The sequence below is a fragment of the Zonotrichia leucophrys genome, chromosome 9 (genome assembly GCF_028769735.1).
Source record: "Zonotrichia leucophrys gambelii isolate GWCS_2022_RI chromosome 9, RI_Zleu_2.0, whole genome shotgun sequence".
Lineage (NCBI taxonomy): Eukaryota > Metazoa > Chordata > Aves > Passeriformes > Passerellidae > Zonotrichia > Zonotrichia leucophrys.
Window position 1 is genome coordinate 13,080,993 of NC_088179.1, and position 18,523 is coordinate 13,099,515.

Below are 18,523 nucleotides of genomic sequence, written 5' to 3' on the forward strand. Positions count from 1 at the left end.
GACTGCTGGCTCTTGCCAAACACAACAATATTCCTATGCCACAAAACAACCTTTTCTATGCACTTTGGATCAACAATCCACCTTACTTCCATACCTCTAATCACATTGTAATAACATAATTTCTCACTGAAATAACACACAGCCAAATGCATGGCAATTTCATGACAACAAATAAAGTCAAAGAGCCAAAAGCAGTTCTTGAATGTTGCAGAAATAGCTTTTTGTGATGCAGAAAATATAAGCTCTAATGTGCCGTGGGCATAGAGGAATCAATAAGAGGAAGATACAGGCTACACATCCACAAAGGATTCCATCAGGAAGATACAATAAGGAAGAGAAAGCCTAAGTAACTTCAGGCAATTACATCTACATTGTTGATGAAGACCAAATAAAACATCTGAATCTTTCAGCCATATATTTGCAGCTGTAGATAAATAAATTGGTTACACTAGAAAATCATTTTGGCCTTCATACAAAGATGAAACTTTTTACACATTTGCCTGCCCACAAGCTTAAAAATACAATGTTTAAACCTATAAAATTAAAATATATTCTTACATATTTTGCTGACTAAATCCTGAGATTTAACTGTAATAGTTTCACTTGTTCAAAATTATTATTTGTGCCCAGAAGCTTTAAAAAAAGTTGTTAGTATAAATCTTTCTGAAATATGAGCATACAGTATGTTCTCATATGGAGAAACATATGAAACAGAAGATTTCCAAGTCTACTTTTGAGCTCTACAGAAACATATCCACACTTAATTATTGCTCTGACTCAAATTGAAGGTTGAATTAACATTTCAAAACACAAAAAATAATGTATTAACACAATGACTAAGCCCTTAATTAGAAGAATATGGCCTTAACTACCTATCACTTCTCATTGCCAATTCATTAGTCTGTATTTTGTATTATCACATAAAAGCTCCTACAGTCAGAGTTCACCATTTCCACATTTCCTCAAAAGTGTTCTGAGTGAAAATAACTGGTTTCATCCTTACAAAAACACTACCTAAAATGAATTTGCTTTATTTCAGGCTTTGTTTGAATGTTTACTTGACAATAACCTATCTTTATGTATCGCTCCCACATGCATAATAAAAGTCCCCACATTGTTATGATCTTCAATTAGTGAGCAAGACTAATTTTGTTGTCTTAATATAAGAAAGTTCCCTGAGCACTAAGAATATTGGATAGAGAGAAACAAGAGCTATATAGCATCAAAAAAAACACACTATGAGACTTTCATAGAAACTTAATGCTCCAGTTCATCAGCACTTGCCAACTATTCTTGAGGGAACACAAGTAGTACCAATTTCATTGATCCATGTGTTCCACCTGTATCCTCAACACAACACGGGCTGGGAAAAGCAATCTCATAAGCAACAAGACTTGGAACTCTTATTGAAATGAGTAGTGAAGGTCTAACTTGACAAATGTACCAACTGTTCAGACTGCCAAATCAAAGGGGAAAAGGCTTCATAATTCTTCAGACAGAGCATGTCCCTCAAGTACCACTGCAGGTACTTGTCAGGCTGGTGGGACTCAAGCTTAGGTGTCCCTTCCCCAGAAGCCTGGGCTGGTACACTTCTGGGATATGTAATATCATCCAATTGTTTTAAAAATGCACTTTTTATCATTGGAATTACTTAAATCTAAGAAACTTATTTTATCCTGTTTTCTGCCTTTCTATGTGTAAGGTCTTCAAAGAATACACAGAATTCCAAAATGATAAAGAGCTCTGCAGAACAGCTTGGATGCTGATTTAAGATTATCCCATACTAGCACAGAGCTCTAATGTAATGTCTGCAATTATTTCTTACTCAAGGAGTAGTAATTTTATAAGCAATTTCTATAAGGCAAATGAAATTTGAACACTAATTTGAGAACAACTGATGTCTGATGCAAACTGCATCCATCAGCACCCAGGAAGCTCTTTGGCTCTGCAGTTCTTGCTCCCTGAAGTATCAGATGACCATCCAAGACAATTTTGAGAGAGTAGCCAAAAAATGTACTGCCTGTTCCTGCATGCTCCTGAACTGCCAAAAAATCATCTGCATCATTCTTTCAGGCAAAGGGGTTTATAAACTCAGAACACTGTGAGCTGAAATTCCCCATCTAAAGGGCATCTTTAACAGGTCTCCATTAGAAACATGTTTTTGTCAGCTCAGCAGGTAAACATGTTTGCAGGAGTTAAACCAGCAGGCACTGCACATCCAGTTCACAATGCTGATGTCTATATGTCCTTTTCAAGCTTAACATTCATATAAAAATTTGCAGAATACACCTGCCTGTGTATTAAGTTTCCAAAACCCTGAAGAATACCACAGCCTCATTAACTTCAGAAGGAATGTGAAACATTACTCTGGAAAGAGGAAGCTGAATAATAGTTGCCTTTTTTGTTTATAAAGTTGCCCTGCAATGGCATTTAAGCCCAGAATAGGTCCTATGAATAGAAACTTTTCAGTGGGTGTTTGTGATTTTTCTCCCAGTTTATTCCAAGTCTTAAATTGTTACATATGAGACAGATCTGGGACATCACTCCAATGAGGTCCTTCGTAATGCTTGGGAAGTCAAGCCAAAAAACAGACAAGACTGTCTCCCTTCCCAGCTGAGTAACCATCACCATGGGCATTTGTATAAGCTTGCTTTAGGAGTTTTCAGTCCAAAACAGAGGACGAAAATATAATGCAATATTGGAGAAAGAACCCAGGGGTGTCTGCATTATCATGTCCTCTATATGCAAAAATAATCAGACTTCAAAATATGTGGTGACAGACTGAGGAGTGTTCAAAAGCAGAACTTCATGAAAAACAGACTTTCCTGACAATTACCACTGAATAAAGGTCCTACATATTCCACGTGTGATTTCAAAGCTATTTAGTCATATCATTCATCTGTCAGTTCCTGCCTCTCAGTAATTCTAACATTACAGTTTAACTTCAGCCAAACTGACTGGAGGAATAGAGGTCTCTGAGGATATCAATCATGTGCAAGTTTCTCAGAAGTAAATTGCAAGCATAGAATAAACACCAAGAAATCCCCACCACAGGAACAGGAAACAAGTGAGAGGGTAAGGCTACCTAAGCAACAACAAGCAGAATTCATATAATGAGAAAAAGAAAGGATTAAGAATATCAAAGGGGAGAGAGTCTAGCAAAATGCTATATGTTTATATTAAAATAGAAGCATAGCTTGACAGAAAGTTCTAGGTAGTCCTGTTTTCTAAGGCAGGCATGAAGCCATTGCATGTTTTGGAATTAAAAATGCCCTGAGTGAAACATCTTCCTTTTCTTCTGATTTTTTCAAAGTATTTTAGCACTACTGGAGCTAGCTTTACATCTTTAGTTTTCACAAGAAGTTCCTGAGAATGAGAGAGGTCACAGAATTGGCTAGTATGACTTCTATGAAAGCCAAAAGTCAATGTTGTTTTTTCCTAGATGGAAACCACCACAGTCAGGAGAACATCTTCAATACAGACTAGGAAATGACTGAAAAGAAATGGTTCCTTTTGCAATACTTGAAGTTTGATCCAATAAATACACTGTACATGCAGCAGATAGACACCTATCTGACCTTCTGTTAAATTCACTGCAGACAATTATTTCATTAGCAACATCTCAATGAGGGAAAAATCCAAAAACATTACTCTACTTTGAATAAACTGTACTGTGATTAGAATAGAACTGAACTAGAAAATTCCTAAAATCAGAATGTACTACATTGCTTCAAACGTATTTAACATGTCCAGAAACAGTGTGTGGTAGGTTGATAGGTAAAGATCTAACCAGCCACTCACTCACTCTCTCCCCCAGAGTGATGAGGGAGAGAACCAGAAAGGCAAAAATGAAGAGGAGAAACCTCATAGGTCGACATAAATAAGTGAAAGGGGAAACAAAAAAAAAAATAAAACCAACCAACCACACATACAAGTAAGGCAAGCCAAATCATTTAACCACCAGCAGATCAATGGCCATCCTCAGCAACAGCCACTTCCTCCTAAATTATTGCTGAGCAAGAGATTTTAATATATGGAGCATCTTTTCAGTCAGTTTGGGTCAGAGGCTCCAGCTGTATCCCCTCACAACCTCTTGCCCACCCCCAGCCTACTTGCCAGGGCAGCAGAGTGAGAAAGTGAGAGGCCCTGACACGGTGTGAGTGCTACTCAGCAATAGCTAAAACACTGGCATCCTCATCAACAGTTTGTCACAATCCCAAACACAGCACCATATGGGCTGCTGAGAGGAAAATTAACTCCATCCCAGCCAAACCTGCTACCAGTCTGACCTGAAAAGTCCTTTAGTATTAAAAACTATGAGATCTTTGCATTCAAAACACATTAGTGAAATCATTCTGAGTAAAAGTATGTGATTAATCTAAAGCTGCCTTTGATGTGTTGGTTCCATCTGTCCATACAGGAGAAAGTATTGATATATAGCCCTAAATGGTTCCATGGGACTCTCAAAAAGATTTCTAGTGAACAACAGACACTGAATCACAAAGATAAAACTGCTAAACTATAAAAGCCCTCCTGAAAGACCCAAAAGCTTTGCAGCCTTGTCTCATCCCTCCCCCACACCTTCAATGAAGATTTCACTATGTGATGTGCATGGACTCTAATCTTGACTGGCAATTATCAGCCAAGCAAGGTTATATTCTCAAGGCTATACTCAGTGGGAAAGATTAAATCCAGCAGGATGTGATTAGCTGGAACTGCTCTCCACAGTGTCAAGACCAGGCAGGAGCAAGGATGTGATTTCACTCTACATTGTTCCCTGTAGGAACCAGGCTGATAGGCTAAGCATAGCCTCCAAAACATGGTTTTCTTTCTGCACCTATTGGGCTTTACAGAAGGCTAATTTGAAGCCTGCAGAACTCTTAGAGGAGGAGTGTGATGAGAGGAAAGAGAGACAACACTTTTGAGATTTATTCCAGTATGGATAACATGTAAAGATCCTTCAGTTATTGTAGAATTGCTCAGAATCTGATTCATCCCATCCTATCCCTTTGAACAAGTCCCTTCAGGAAAAGCAGTTTTCAGTAGTGGAATACTTTCTAAATGGTCCGTGCAAAGTAGCCACAAAAAGTAGATCTGCTGCTGAATAATTCACAAAGAATTAATAAAGCATCTGTGCCTCCCCTGAAAAAATAAGGGCAGACTGGTAAAAAAACAAGTGAAAATGAGTGAGAGAAAATATATTAATAATACATGTCTTTTATCTCGTGAAGCCTCAAACTACTCCAGATTCATCTCAATTGCTGTTCATGCTTCTTAACACCACATCAAGAAGAGACTGTAATTTGACATATTTGGTGCTACATCAAAGCAGCAGAGCAGAAAAGAGATGAGTCTAACAACCTCTCATAGCCAGGAGATGCAGCGCTTGCACAATACTCCTAACAGTGGGGTTTCCCCCCCTGCAGACAGTGAGAAGGTTCTTCCCAGAGACAAATGCAACTCAGTCCTTCAGCCCTGCTGTTTTAAAAACAGTGAAAGCTGATCACATCTCAATTACAAAATAATCTGCTGAGATCAGGATGGAATCTCAACAGCAATGCTGGTCTGTGAATGTTTAAATACTTGCCATACATTTCTGAATACACAGAGGACTGTCATTAGGTTCTATAACAATTGTTTTCAAAAAGATTTCTCATACAACAAAGTTGGTACAATGCTTAAAGCAGAAATACCAATGGTTTATTTCTTACATCATTCTAACAAATCTAAACATTTCAAAACCAGAGATGACACCTTCGTCTGAATGGGAAACAATTCATAATGCTACTTTTTGACTCCAATGGATAAAAGCATTTGCTAGCTTACAGTTTTAATTCACTGCAACTTCATCACTTTCCCCCTCTTAAAATGCAAATCCTCTTATGGGCAAGGACTACAATTGCCATCTCTATCCAATCCAGGTGCTAAGGGTGCTGGTGATTTACACTTTGTCATTAACTGAGAACAGGTAAGGAGGGCTGTTATTGCCTGTGGGTCACTGACTCCACTGCCACTTCCTGGGAAACTACAAAGTAAAGGGGAGAGCTGAGGAGAAGCCATAAGCAGTTCAGTGTAGCACTGACACTGCTAAAAAGTTAGTATCACTTCTCTCCAGTTCTTCAAAAGTATTTTTCAAAGTATTTCTGCTCCTTTTAGCAGACTCATTCTCCTATGGAGTGCTCACTAATATGGTCACCAGTACAGTAACAGTTTCAGAACTTGCAAATAAGGACGAAATACCTTAATTAACAAACTGAAAAACATAGTTGGGGGGTGAAGGTTATTACTTTAAAAAAATTGAAACCACAAATTACAACTGAATCACCATGACAGAACAGCTTAAGCAAGAAGTGTGGGGACTGTTACTTGATCTGAACTTGAGCTCCACAAAGGAATCTCAAATCATATTTTCTTATAGCAGGTTGAATTACCTAAATGCTCATAATGAGCATTTAGATAATTACAGTGAAAATTACTGTCAAATTAGAGCCAAACTTTGATAAGAATTCAAGCAATGATCCATTAAATACTATATTATTACCAAGTGCCATTTCCCTGGCCACAAGCAAAGTTTCAAAATATTGATCCTGGACTCAATGTTACTTAATGACCCCAGAGCTTCTGCATATTAACACAGGTTTCTAAATCACAGCATTTCAGCAGGAATCTAGGGCACCAGTCCTGACAGGCATCATTTCTAAAAAACACCAGCAGCTGTTGGCAAACTAATTGCACAACTGTTCAAAACAGAATATTTCTCCTTAGTATGTTTCAGCAAGATGCTACAGAAAATAACACCCTACTTCAGCTTTGAAATTACTTCAGTTAGGACCCAAATACCTGAGTGAATGTGACAGCATGTTATAGCTAATGTAGGTCATTCTCCACTTCTTCCTCCCCTCTGTTGCCTTTAAAACACCTAGAAAACAGAACCTCAGCTAAAATTATAGAGAGGTTTTAAACCACCAAGTGGAACAAAACTACTAGCTTAGGAAAAATAGAAAGAAAAGCAGAAAGTATTACTTTTCTGTATAATTTTGAGAGAATCATAAATCTTGCCTAGTGGAAACATTTCTGATCATCTCATCTGATAAAAGACACAAAAATAAAAAAATTATAGGGAATAACACCAAGGATAAAGATACTCAGTGGCTTCTATTTGAGAAGCTTAACTGACAAAGCTCTTCATCTTATAAAAAGCAAGCAGCTGAGTCGGGAATGTGACATTCAATCTTTGAAAAGATGAATGGCATAGAAAAGGCACATAAAAGGCAACTACTGCTTAAGACAACACAGGCATTAGCAGACAATTAAATTACCCAGCAGATGTTTGAAATCAAAGAAAAGAAAGTACTGCAGAACTCATTGCCAAAAATATAAAATCAAAAAGGAACAGAGCAAATCAACAAGCTAGGGTCTAATGAAAATGTGTAATCACTGTCTCAGGAGTGGGACAGCCACTGAGGTGGGCACTTGTCCTCCATTTACAATCATCAAATAGAATCACTAGGGCTGCAAAAGACCTCAAGGTTCATCAGGTCCAACCATGAGCCAGGCCCTGCCATATTCAGCACTAAACCCCATCCCTAAGTGCAACATCCACGTGCCTTTAGAACACTTGGAGGGATGGGGATTTCACCACTTCCCCGGGCTCTCTATTCCAATGCCCAGCTGTCCTTTCAGTGAAGAATGATTTCCTAATGTCTAACCTAAGCCTCATCTTAAGATGAATTACCAGACATAGTTGGAAAGGATCCACAAAGCTTACCCACAAGTCCAACTCCATTTTTAATGAGTACCTATACTCTGAAGAATTCAATTTGCATCACCTACTGCCAGAGCATCAGAGATTCAGATCAACTCAAGGCTTCCCCTGGGCATCTTAACTACTGGTTAAGGAAAGGCTGATATAACAACAAACAGAAAGGGGAAAGGCAAAAGGAATGGAAAAACAGATGACAAAAAAAACTTAATGCACTTGTGCACTGCAGCGCTGGGCAGCATCCAACAAAGCCATACAACACAGAATGCAGGCAAGAAAGTTTTCACATTCCTTCTATGTTTATTTCATGCTTTAAGAGAAGTCATCACAGAGAGCTTATTTCATGCTTTAAGAGAAGTCATCACAGAGAGCTGAAGTCACTTCATAGCACTTGGATTACTGAGGACACACAAGTTTAAATTAAGAAAGGAAGAGATACAACCAATACTTGCCAGAGTTCTCAAAAGCCCTTTAAGACATTTCATTAAAAAAAGCAGAGATCACCAATAAAAATGATTTAGAGTTGCTCATTCTCATATTACAGAAAATCATTAACTAGGCTAATGAAGGCTGGGATAATCCAATTTTAATGAAAATTACCACATGCATATATTTGTATGAGGGATGTGTTTGAATATTAACTATATAAAGGAATTTCCAAAATAATACAGGACTATAGAAAAAATACATAATACCAACAAGATTTTACAGCTTCACGATCAGCAGATCAACAAATTACCATCAGCTCTGTAACCTGCAGTTAACCCTTCATTTCTTTCTACCGTTCAGAAGAACATCCTCACATTCTTCCCAAGTCAGAGGGGCAGGGAAGCTCTGCAGACCCTGGGCAGCAGATCCCACCCTGTCCCTGGCTGTCACCCTGAGCACAGCAGATCCCACCCTGTCCCTGGTGTCACCCTGAGCACAGCAGATCCCATCCTGTCCCTGGCTGTCACTCTGAGCACAGCAGATCCCATCCTGTCCCGGGCTGTCATGAGACACAATTCCACCCTTCCGGCTGTCAACCTGAGCAGAGCACTCTGAGCACAGCAGATCCCATCCTGTCCCTGGCTGTCACCCTGAGCAGAGCACTCTGAGCACAGCAGAGGGCAGCAGCTCTCCACCGCCAAGGCTGCATCTCCCTGCTGGCAGCAGCCTTGGGAGGTAAGAATGCAAACCACTAAAAAGATAGTATGTTCCTGCTTCCGAAGTCCTTTTACAGAAGCACACTTCACTCTCTACAAAGACAAAAGAAAAATCACTCTGATATGCAAGCATCAGATCTGAGCTAAAAACAAAACCAGAGAAGAAACAAGTTGACTCTATCAGAAAGGTTTCATTTCCTTCCTTGCAGTCACAATCTGCTGCCCAAGTTGTTTCAATGTGCTGTTTATAAATTGCAGAACACTGGTGAGCCAATGCACAGAACCTAAATTTTGAGTTCCTGAACGAACAGATGAAGAAACATTTTAATTAGTGGTAGAAAAAGTAAAGGCTTTCAGATTGCCAGTTAGCAGTCACTGAGTTGAAACAATCCTATTTTTAAATTAACTTTCCTATTTAGAGTTACCAGATATGTACTTTTACAATCCCTGTGACAGCAGAGATACATTAGAATATGCTACAAATGGTGCTTAAAGGATTTGAGATGACTAAAAATCCTTCTTTTTGGATCCAACCCAATCTGATGCTTTTTGTTCAAAATGCAAAGTGAGACATTTTTCTGCTAGGTCTCTCACACAGCCTAAACACATAATAAACAACTTAATATGATCTTTAAAATCATCTAGCTACATCATAATGAGCTTGTGTTATTTACATTATTGTTATAAAAGTCTTTAATTAACTAATTACTTTAGCAGCAAGGATCCTTTTGATTTCCAGCTTTAATTTATTTTGGCTTAATTCTTATTGTTCCCATTTCAGCATCATCTTATTTGAAAAGTCACTACCATCTTCTGAGTTTGGAAACATGTTCCCTAAGCCATCAAGACAAACTCTTCCAACTTTTTTTTTCCTGCCCCTCCTTCCCAGACAGCACTTCCCTCACCAGTACTTCCAGTTGTGTATGTGCAATTTGCAGTGATCCTTATATAACACACTGTAAAACAGAACTTTTCCACTTCCTCAGAATACCCCGATGCCTTCCAAAGAATATTTCAATCAATCAAAATAAGATCAGGAACAGAGTTATAGAGACCATGCAGCTTCCAGCCCAACTGCAGATTTCTTTACAGTCACCTGAATTGTAGCTCCTGGCCTAAAACCAGCTGTGTACAACAGATCCTGTAAAAAAACTATTAGGAAGTCAGGAAATAAAGAAATGGATCAATGTCTCACCATACAAGTGATATTTCCTTCCAGGAGATTTTCTACAAGCAGCTCTCAAGATGCATTTATTCATAACAGATCACGAAGTTAAACACTAAGTTAAGTACTTAGATCACTAAGTTAACTAAGTATTCCCTTGCCATTTCCTTAGCCTGAAGAAAGATGAAACCCAGCAGGTTTCATGAAAAGAAAGATTTCATGTAATAAATAGTTCTCCTTTTGCCTTCTTGAGTAATTGTTTTTAAAAAATTTAATTACAAATAGCAGCAGAAAGGTGATTTGGTTGGGGATTATTTTTAAAATGAACTGCAACAGCATCATCACTTCAATTATTTCAATTTCTTCTTCATTTTGAGTCTGAAGTTCTTTTGAGGAGAACTGTACCTGAATTAACTAAACTAAAGCTACCAAAGCAGTAGATTTTTCAGACTCAGTCATGTGATATACTTGCATTTTACCACATATGAATAGGTTTTGGGGTTGTTTTTTTTCCAAATAGAAAAACAGCAGACTGAAGAATCAGACAGAAGTCTCTTTCTGGGTAAAACATTTACAAAAACATACAGGAACATACTAGAAGTCAAATGTGTACAGTTTTGAATTACTACATATTTTCAAAGAAATAATGAGCATACAAAAGTGAAAGGCCATCTTAATTACAGGAGAAAAATGGACCAAGTTCATAATTATAACACTCTATCTACAGAGTGTTAACTAAGTCCAAGAACCTTGCAAGAAGTGACTGTTCCATTCTGGATTCAGTGCTACCACATTTGGCCAACCCACGCCAGCAGCTGCAAAGCCAGAAGAGCCTTTGGAGTTTGCTTAAGAGAAAAGCTCTGGAGTTACAAGATGTGCAAGTGGTGTGTCACCTACACATTGTGAAAAGCACTCCTCAGCAGTGGTGTCCTCACCAGGTAATCAAAGCACCCCAAATGCAGGTGGCTAAATGCAACTATCACATAATTTTTCCAAAAGGCAAGAAAGAACAGCCAGAGAAGAGAGAATTCTCTGCAGTGGTTCTCCATCTCAAAGGAACATTTGAGAGAACTGTGAGTGAAGGCTGGCACAGGCAGCCCCACCAAGGCAAGAGAAAAAATGTCCTCAACAAATCTTATTTGTGGCACAAGTAAACTCACCGTTAGAGCACAAAGACTGAAAGAAGGAAATAATTATTGTTCTAATGTTTTCACAGCATGAAGGGTAGGGAATCATTCTTCCAGGCAATATGGGCTTGTCACTAAAACCCCATAAGGCCTGTTCATTCTTTGTGGGGCATTTAGATGAATTCAGAAAATGCTGATGATTCCTGCCCACACTGACCTTTAAGACAGCAGCTCTCAGTTGTATTTTAAGTATGCATTAGAATTTCATTAAACAATATCCTTCCCTCCTCCAAACCAAGATGTGGCAGTATATGGTCTTCAGAGAAACATATCCTACAAACACAGTAACCTAACAAGGTTGAATATCCTTTAAATACTGATGTTCTGCACCTGAATATGTTTTCAAAGTTTTACTTCTTCTGGTCTGGTAAATACCAGTCCTAGGAATGAGATTCAAGTAATGTTATTCCCACTTATGAAAGTATGAGTAATACCCCCTGACAAAACATCAGACTATGATTAAGCCTCAAATAAAATGTAAAAACACCCCTCATGTTAACAAAGCCCTGGTGCAATGCACTGCATTGACAAAAGAAGTGATCAAGCACAGGACTGGTTGGCTAGTAAAACAAATCTGACTAGCAGCATACCAGATAATCAGCCAGTGAGCTCAGCCATCCTGAAACCTCACTTCAAATAAGAGAGGAAGCCTTTTGGGGTTTTTGCCATCAAGAAATCCAAATAGCTCTGTCTCCTGAAGGAATCGTGTTGGAGACCATATGCCCAACTATGAACAACCCTACATTTATTCACCCACTGTTTTCTCCCACTGTTTTCATTACAACAGGAAACTATGCCAAAGTTGTTCACTCAGAGGGTCCAGTTCCATGAGCAGCAGCCAAACTGAGCAAACAGTTGGATTCTGCTGCAGAGAGAATCACTGCTCTTCTCACCTTCTCCTTCCTCAAGTGTTGAGCTGTTAAGTCGTCTTATTTTACCTGCCTTTCCACAGGCATCTGAATCACTTCAGCTGCCCAACAGTTAACAGCTCTCCATCCCAGCAATCTTCCAATTGGTTTAGTGCTTGTTTGACTTTTCCATGAGCTGTTTTCACTCAGTAGCCAGCAGAAAAGCAGAGTTCTAGCAGGTTCCTAGCAGGTGAGCAGTGAACAAAAAGGGGTAGAAGCATTCTCAGTAGCACCAGCAGCTGGGTTTCACAGTCACTCATGCAGCCAGAGATTGAATTCTTTTCCCAAAGTAAACAAGGTCAGCAAAGCAAAAGTGATCTGGAATGAATGCTTCACCACTCTCATGCCATTAATACCTGGAAAATTACTCAGGCTATGATTATCAGCTCCTCTGAAATAAATCCACACAGCTCCAGGCAGGCAAATTGAGTTACAAAGATGCTTTGAAGGGGTCTTATTTGTAGGACTGATTTCAAAAAGTTATTCTCCTTTTTTACTATAGTTTTCTGCATCTCCATTCTCAACATGTTCCACACCATGTTCTCAGAGTCAGTCCAACTCCTTGGTGCAATAACCAAATATAACCCATTTGTCATTTATTTCTAGTATTAATTAGCAGCTTTTTCATTTCAAGCAGAAGGAGAACTAAGTACAAACACACACAATAACACAAGAGCTTCATGTTAAATTCATCAGTTTCATATAAACATCTCAGGAGCCTGATATTCAGTTTCTGGTAGCACACAAATTCTAATAAACATCAACATCACTGATGCCAGTGTGAATAACTACACAATCCTATTAACTTCTGGGTTAAACAGCCCTGTATGCTTGCAGCCATTTAGAGAGAGCGAGCAAACACAAGTAAACAAGGATTAACTTAGAAGATGCTCTGTATAAAAAGCAAACAACAAGGATTTATACCTTTGGTCTGTATTCTACGTACATTTTGATCAGACTAGATAATCCACCTAAGGAAAAGCCAAAGAACACTACAGAGCAAGTGCCTCTGGCCCAGGATGTTCTTGAGTCTTAAACTGCTTAAACACCCAACTGTCAGTTGGGAGAATACCAAATACCATGTTAACAGAAAGAGAACTCTGAAATCCAGATAACTTCCTTAGAAAGAAGCTAAATGCAGCCAGTTTATTATATCCTTGTAATCCATATATAGTAAGAATGTAAATTTCTAATAATGATTTGCTTTAAGTTAGTCAAAGTTTTCTCCTACTTCCCTGTACAGCTTTTCAGATTTTGCATATCAGGTCCCTTCATCATTTCCTCCATCATCACTCTCTGCCACCTGCATCACTCTTGGTGTCATCAATAATCACCTTGAAACATATTCATCTTCAAAACTCTGAGAAACCACTTTCAGTTCCATCCATAGGATCTAAAACATAATATTTCTTAACTTCTTTAGCTACAACCACCAGCTATCTGATGTTGCACTGGGTTTCTTTATTTGCCCTGCAGAGATCAGAAGCATAACCCTCTGCCTAAGTTCATTCTGTATATTAAAACTTCAAACTTTTCAAAGGGCTGTTCACAAATGCAGGCAGCTGGGACATCGTTTCTCCTGCCATGACCATCAGGTCAGTGTTCTCAGCATGTATTCCTCACTGATTTTAGCAAATACCCTTTAAACCCAACATGGCAAAAATCTCTCACACTTGGTCTCCTATTCCACATGAAAGCTGGCCAATCCTTGAATTTGACACTTCCCAACTATCTAGTAGGCAGCTGCTTCTTTAGCATTGCATTATACATCAAGCTTTCATGCAAGAGCAGTATCATACCATCTGCAGATGCTGCCAACATTAGAGCTGCACCATTTTTTCACTTCCCAAAGCTTTTATGACTGATTCTGCACCCTTTTTTTCAACACTGTAACCAGATGACATAGCAAAGGCAAATTATTTATTATTAGTATTATTCAACTGGCTCACCAGGTAACTATGATTTGTCCAATCAAATATGTTTGGAAAGCAATTTGCTTTTTAGTGAGGACATGGAATGTTGGCAAAATTAAGTCCTTGGCCAAAACCCATTCTGACACATCATTCACATGTGCCAACTTGGCAGAGCTGTTGTGTACTATTAAGTACTGAAAGTATTTCTTAAGCTTTCGGTGTAAAAATTGCCCATATAACTAATTTACATCTCATCAACAATTTTAAACTCAAAATTCTGTATTTTGCTCCTCCACTTAAGAAAAAAAATTCCTTTGGGCCCACCAAGTAATTTCTCCATCAAGTTTATACATAAAAGCTTAGCTTTTCACTATTTCTGTTTTCACACAATTGCCTCTCACATTTTATTTCCTACCAACATTGAGGTTTTCAGGTTTTATGCACACAGTGCATTACACAGAAGGCTAAAACTTGCATTGCAACCTATGTTCCTTCAAACACTTGTTAGACCTGGAATAGAGGATCAAGTACAGTGGAAAATCACCAAGATGGTCACTTGGCTGAAGCACAATGAAGAAAGGTTCAGGGGACTGGGCTTGTTCACCCAGAGAAAGGCCCTGGGCAGGAGCTGCTAGCAGCCTTCTCATGTCTAAGAGGAGACAGTAAGAAAAAACAACTGGGCCCTTGTTGTGCCCAGCAGGAAAACAAAACCAAATCAAAACCCTGAGTGACCTGGTCTAAAGCTGATGCTGCCCCTTCTTTAAGCAGATGGTTGGAGAAGATCACTTTCAGTGCAAATTCCATTATGCACAAAATCATTTAAGCTGAGGCAAATTCCAAAACCTGACTATAACATCAATGGGACTGAACTACAGAGAAAGGCACAGCCAGGGAGGAAAGCTGCAGGAATCACACAAACTCAGTGTCACCTTCCCAACCTGACCCATGCCAGCTGTAACTGTGCTCCTGAGGTCAGGCTCCTTGCAGCCACATCAGGAGCTCAGACTCCCACTTCATGAGGCCTCACAGCTGAAGTTTTACAGCTTAGGAAAAAACCCTTCACCTTTCTCCTCTAGTAACAGTCTGATGCATTCTCCATTTCTCCTTGCCTGAAATACTGGAGTTTGGTTACTGTCAGAAACAAGGACTGCACCACACTGATACTGCTCTGATATATCCTCTGAGGCAGGATGCTTCTTAGGATTTTGAAATAAAAATGGTACAAAACAATTGTTTTTTCACACTTGTCAGGCTAGATATATTATTTAAAGCTATTCTAGATCATTGTCATTTTAAATTCAACTCCTTTACTGGAAGTATACTATGGAACAAAGTTAAGAATGACTGCTAAAAATTGTTTTTTCTGGAAGAATCAACGACTTTCCATATTCTGTATTTTTAAGTGCCATGAACTCATTTAAAACTGTGACTTAAATAAAAATCATTACTGTAAGCTCAGCCCACGTGCCTGCTCTTAATAGTATCCATGGTTGCAGTGATGCAAATTTGCCTACCTACATCAAGCCAATGTGCCCACATAAGAAGGAAAAAATACTGTATTAATCAGTATTTTTTGCACTAGATTTGGGCCAAGTAAACCAGTTAGGACCTTTGAAGACAGGACAGAAATTAGTTTAATGACCTGTTCATCTATTATGACTAGATCTCAATTTTGAACTAAGCAGAACAGAAATATCAAAGACCAAATTACAAAAGACTTCTGAAATCCACTAGAAAATTCATCTCACTGGCCAAATTCTTCTCTTCCCTAGTCAGAAAAGAGTAACAATGAATTGTTTCAAATATGCCTCCACTCAAAGTAGAGAAAGTGGAAGCATTTAACATTTTTACTAATCCTATCATATATTACATTAATGCTGATTTCAAAATTGCCTTACTTTCATGCATTGATTTTTCTTGAGATTTGAAATATAGGTTTATGTACAAAACCAAGGAATGTACTTTTTATTAGGCTACAACTATTAGATACACACAGGTACACAGGGAAGCACCCAGCTCTTTTCTAAGCCCTACTTTAAATAAACTGCTTTAGTTGAAGCTGCAAGGTACTACAGCAGCATTTAGTTAAATGAGGCCAAAACTTCACAAGAAGCAGGCAGGAAGGATGAAGTGCTGATAACTCCAGGTGGAAATGCACCAGTCCAACCCCTGCAAGTCTGGGCTGTGCAGAGCTGATCTCTCCCTCTCCTGTGCAACATTTCTGTGAGCATTTCTGTGAGCAGTCTTACTTTCTTAGCAGCACAGAGCTAAGCTCTTTTTCACAGCATGTTTCCTTTTGGCTTAACTTTCCATATAAATTGTCTTTCTGCTCTTAGACAAGTAGATATGTGAAGGTGAACAAACGCACAAAATAAAACTAAAGTTATAAAAAATGGCAGCTCTGTCTTCTTTAAAATAAGTACAGTAAAATTAAGATACATATCAATATAACTGAAATGAAGCAATCAACATCCAATCCCAATCTCACTGTACAAAAGAGAATATTCTAAAATAAATAAAATCAAAATACCACAAATTACTATCACTCAAACATGATTTTAAAGGGTATATTTAACTTCCAAAAGAACTGACAGTTCAGACACCAGAAAGACTCCCTTGCTAGTGAGAGACAAGATAATTTCATTCATTTCAGTCAGCCTTTGCTTCCTTGTGTCAAAAAACTCAGAAAGTATCTTTTCTTTGGTAAAAGCTATCATTAAATTCACCTAATATTCTTAAAGATGTTCAATTTTATTCTACTTCTTGAGAAGAAGTTTGTATAAGCAAGTTTTATGGTTTCAAATTATCCAGAAGAATGCTAGAAGTTAAATCAGTTTGTAAAAAAAAAAAATCAAACTAGCAACTATCTCAACATTCAGGGAAAAAGGAGCAATACAGAACAATTTCACTACTTGAAGGAAAATAAAAGCCTCCAAAACACCAAACTCACCAAGTCCATATTTCACAAGCACAGTACCAATATATTACATTTATGCATCAGATTTTATCTTTTGCAGTTACAAGTGGACTGCATTAAAAACAAACTTACATAAAACTTTATCCTAGCACAGAAATAATGACTCTAAGTTATCTGGGTGTCTTCATCTCCAAGCAGCAAGATGTCAAAATAATAAAGCATCTTGAATTATATCCATCCCTAACATGACTTGCCAGATTCATCTTCTTCTCTTTGATGATTATTTTAAACATGTCCTGATAAAGGTTATGTAAAACATCATTTGGAATTTCTTATTCTGGAATAAAAAGCAAACTACTATTTTAGCACATTTAAAGAGAGTGAATTTTTACAGAAGAGTGCCTTACTGCAGAATGAGAGGGAAAAAACCATTCTACTACACTTTTCAATATGTGCATAATTAGTTCCTCAAAGCATTAACATCTATGATTGTTCTTAGCAACAACTACGGAATTTATTTTGACGATCTGTACAGTTTAAAGTTTAAAAAAGACCAACACTAGAAAATCATCAAGGCATTTTCATTACAGGTAGTAAAAACTGGAAGAAAGATGCAATAAGAACTTCTGAGATTGTAGGCATGAATCAAAAGCTTTATCGTCTTACCTTTGTTGTTACAATGCATAAGCAATCCATCCTTTCAGCATAGCAGGTATATTTCCAAACATTTAAAAGGTTTATGTTCAGTCACAGCTAAACACCATCTCAACAGAATGAGAAAAAGCACACTTATTTAATAGTCAAAACAGCTGAGTGAGTGCCAGCTTTCCCTTTGGATTCATTCAGAGGTAGAAACACCGTGGAGAAAAAGCAGCCGGCTAAAATACAAATGCTTTAACTTTCATGAAAAATTCTTAACCTATTTTGGTTATCTATGTCTGAAGAAGTTAAATGTATCCTTGCAAATATTCCACAAAAGATGTCAAATCCTGTTCCATACCAGTTAAGTACCTCTTCGTATTCTATTTCAAATACTCCTCTGTCAGGATTACCTAACACATGAGCATCACAGGGAATCATTTGATGAAATGCAATACAAAATTATTTTACAGCAAAAAATCTCAATTCAGCTTTTCTTAGCTGGCTAGGATTTCTAAAATGAAGCGTTTGTTCAAAAATAGTTTTGGTTGCAAACAAGTATTTCTCCCCTAACGTCATTTCAGCATTTGCAGACTGCAAAATAACTGATTTCCTAAGCAGTAATGAATGGAATATTCCATGTAGATCAGGGAGAGGAGAAAGTGGCAAGGAAAGAGTAATGCATATTGCAAGAGAAATGCTATTTTGAGCCTTGAATTAACCTAGAATTTCATTTCCTTTTGTAAGGCTGTAATGCTGTGACAAGGCAAAGTTTGAATGCGCAGGCATTGTCTTCTGTGCCTAATTAGCACAGCTGGGAAAAGTCTAACTCTTGGGCACAAAACAACCTCCTGTGCACTCTGAAACACTAACCTGACAGTTCCATC

At 38.1% G+C, this 18,523-nt stretch overlaps 1 protein-coding gene across 14 annotated transcripts in view; it reads right to left on the reverse strand.

Annotated features, from left to right (window-relative positions):
* DLG1 (discs large MAGUK scaffold protein 1) overlaps window positions 1–18,523 on the reverse strand; it is a 140,415-nt gene that overhangs the window by 97,226 nt on the left and 24,666 nt on the right. Inside the window, exon 1 of one of the 14 annotated variants that reach the window (XM_064721549.1) lies at window positions 17,664–18,171. The exons of the other annotated variants lie outside the window; for them this stretch is intronic. Within the exon in view, the coding sequence (XP_064577619.1) occupies window positions 17,664–17,693 (30 nt within the window). The 5' untranslated portion in view covers window positions 17,694–18,171. Of the gene's footprint in view, window positions 1–17,663; window positions 18,172–18,523 lie in introns of those variants that run through there. 14 annotated transcript variants of the gene reach the window in all.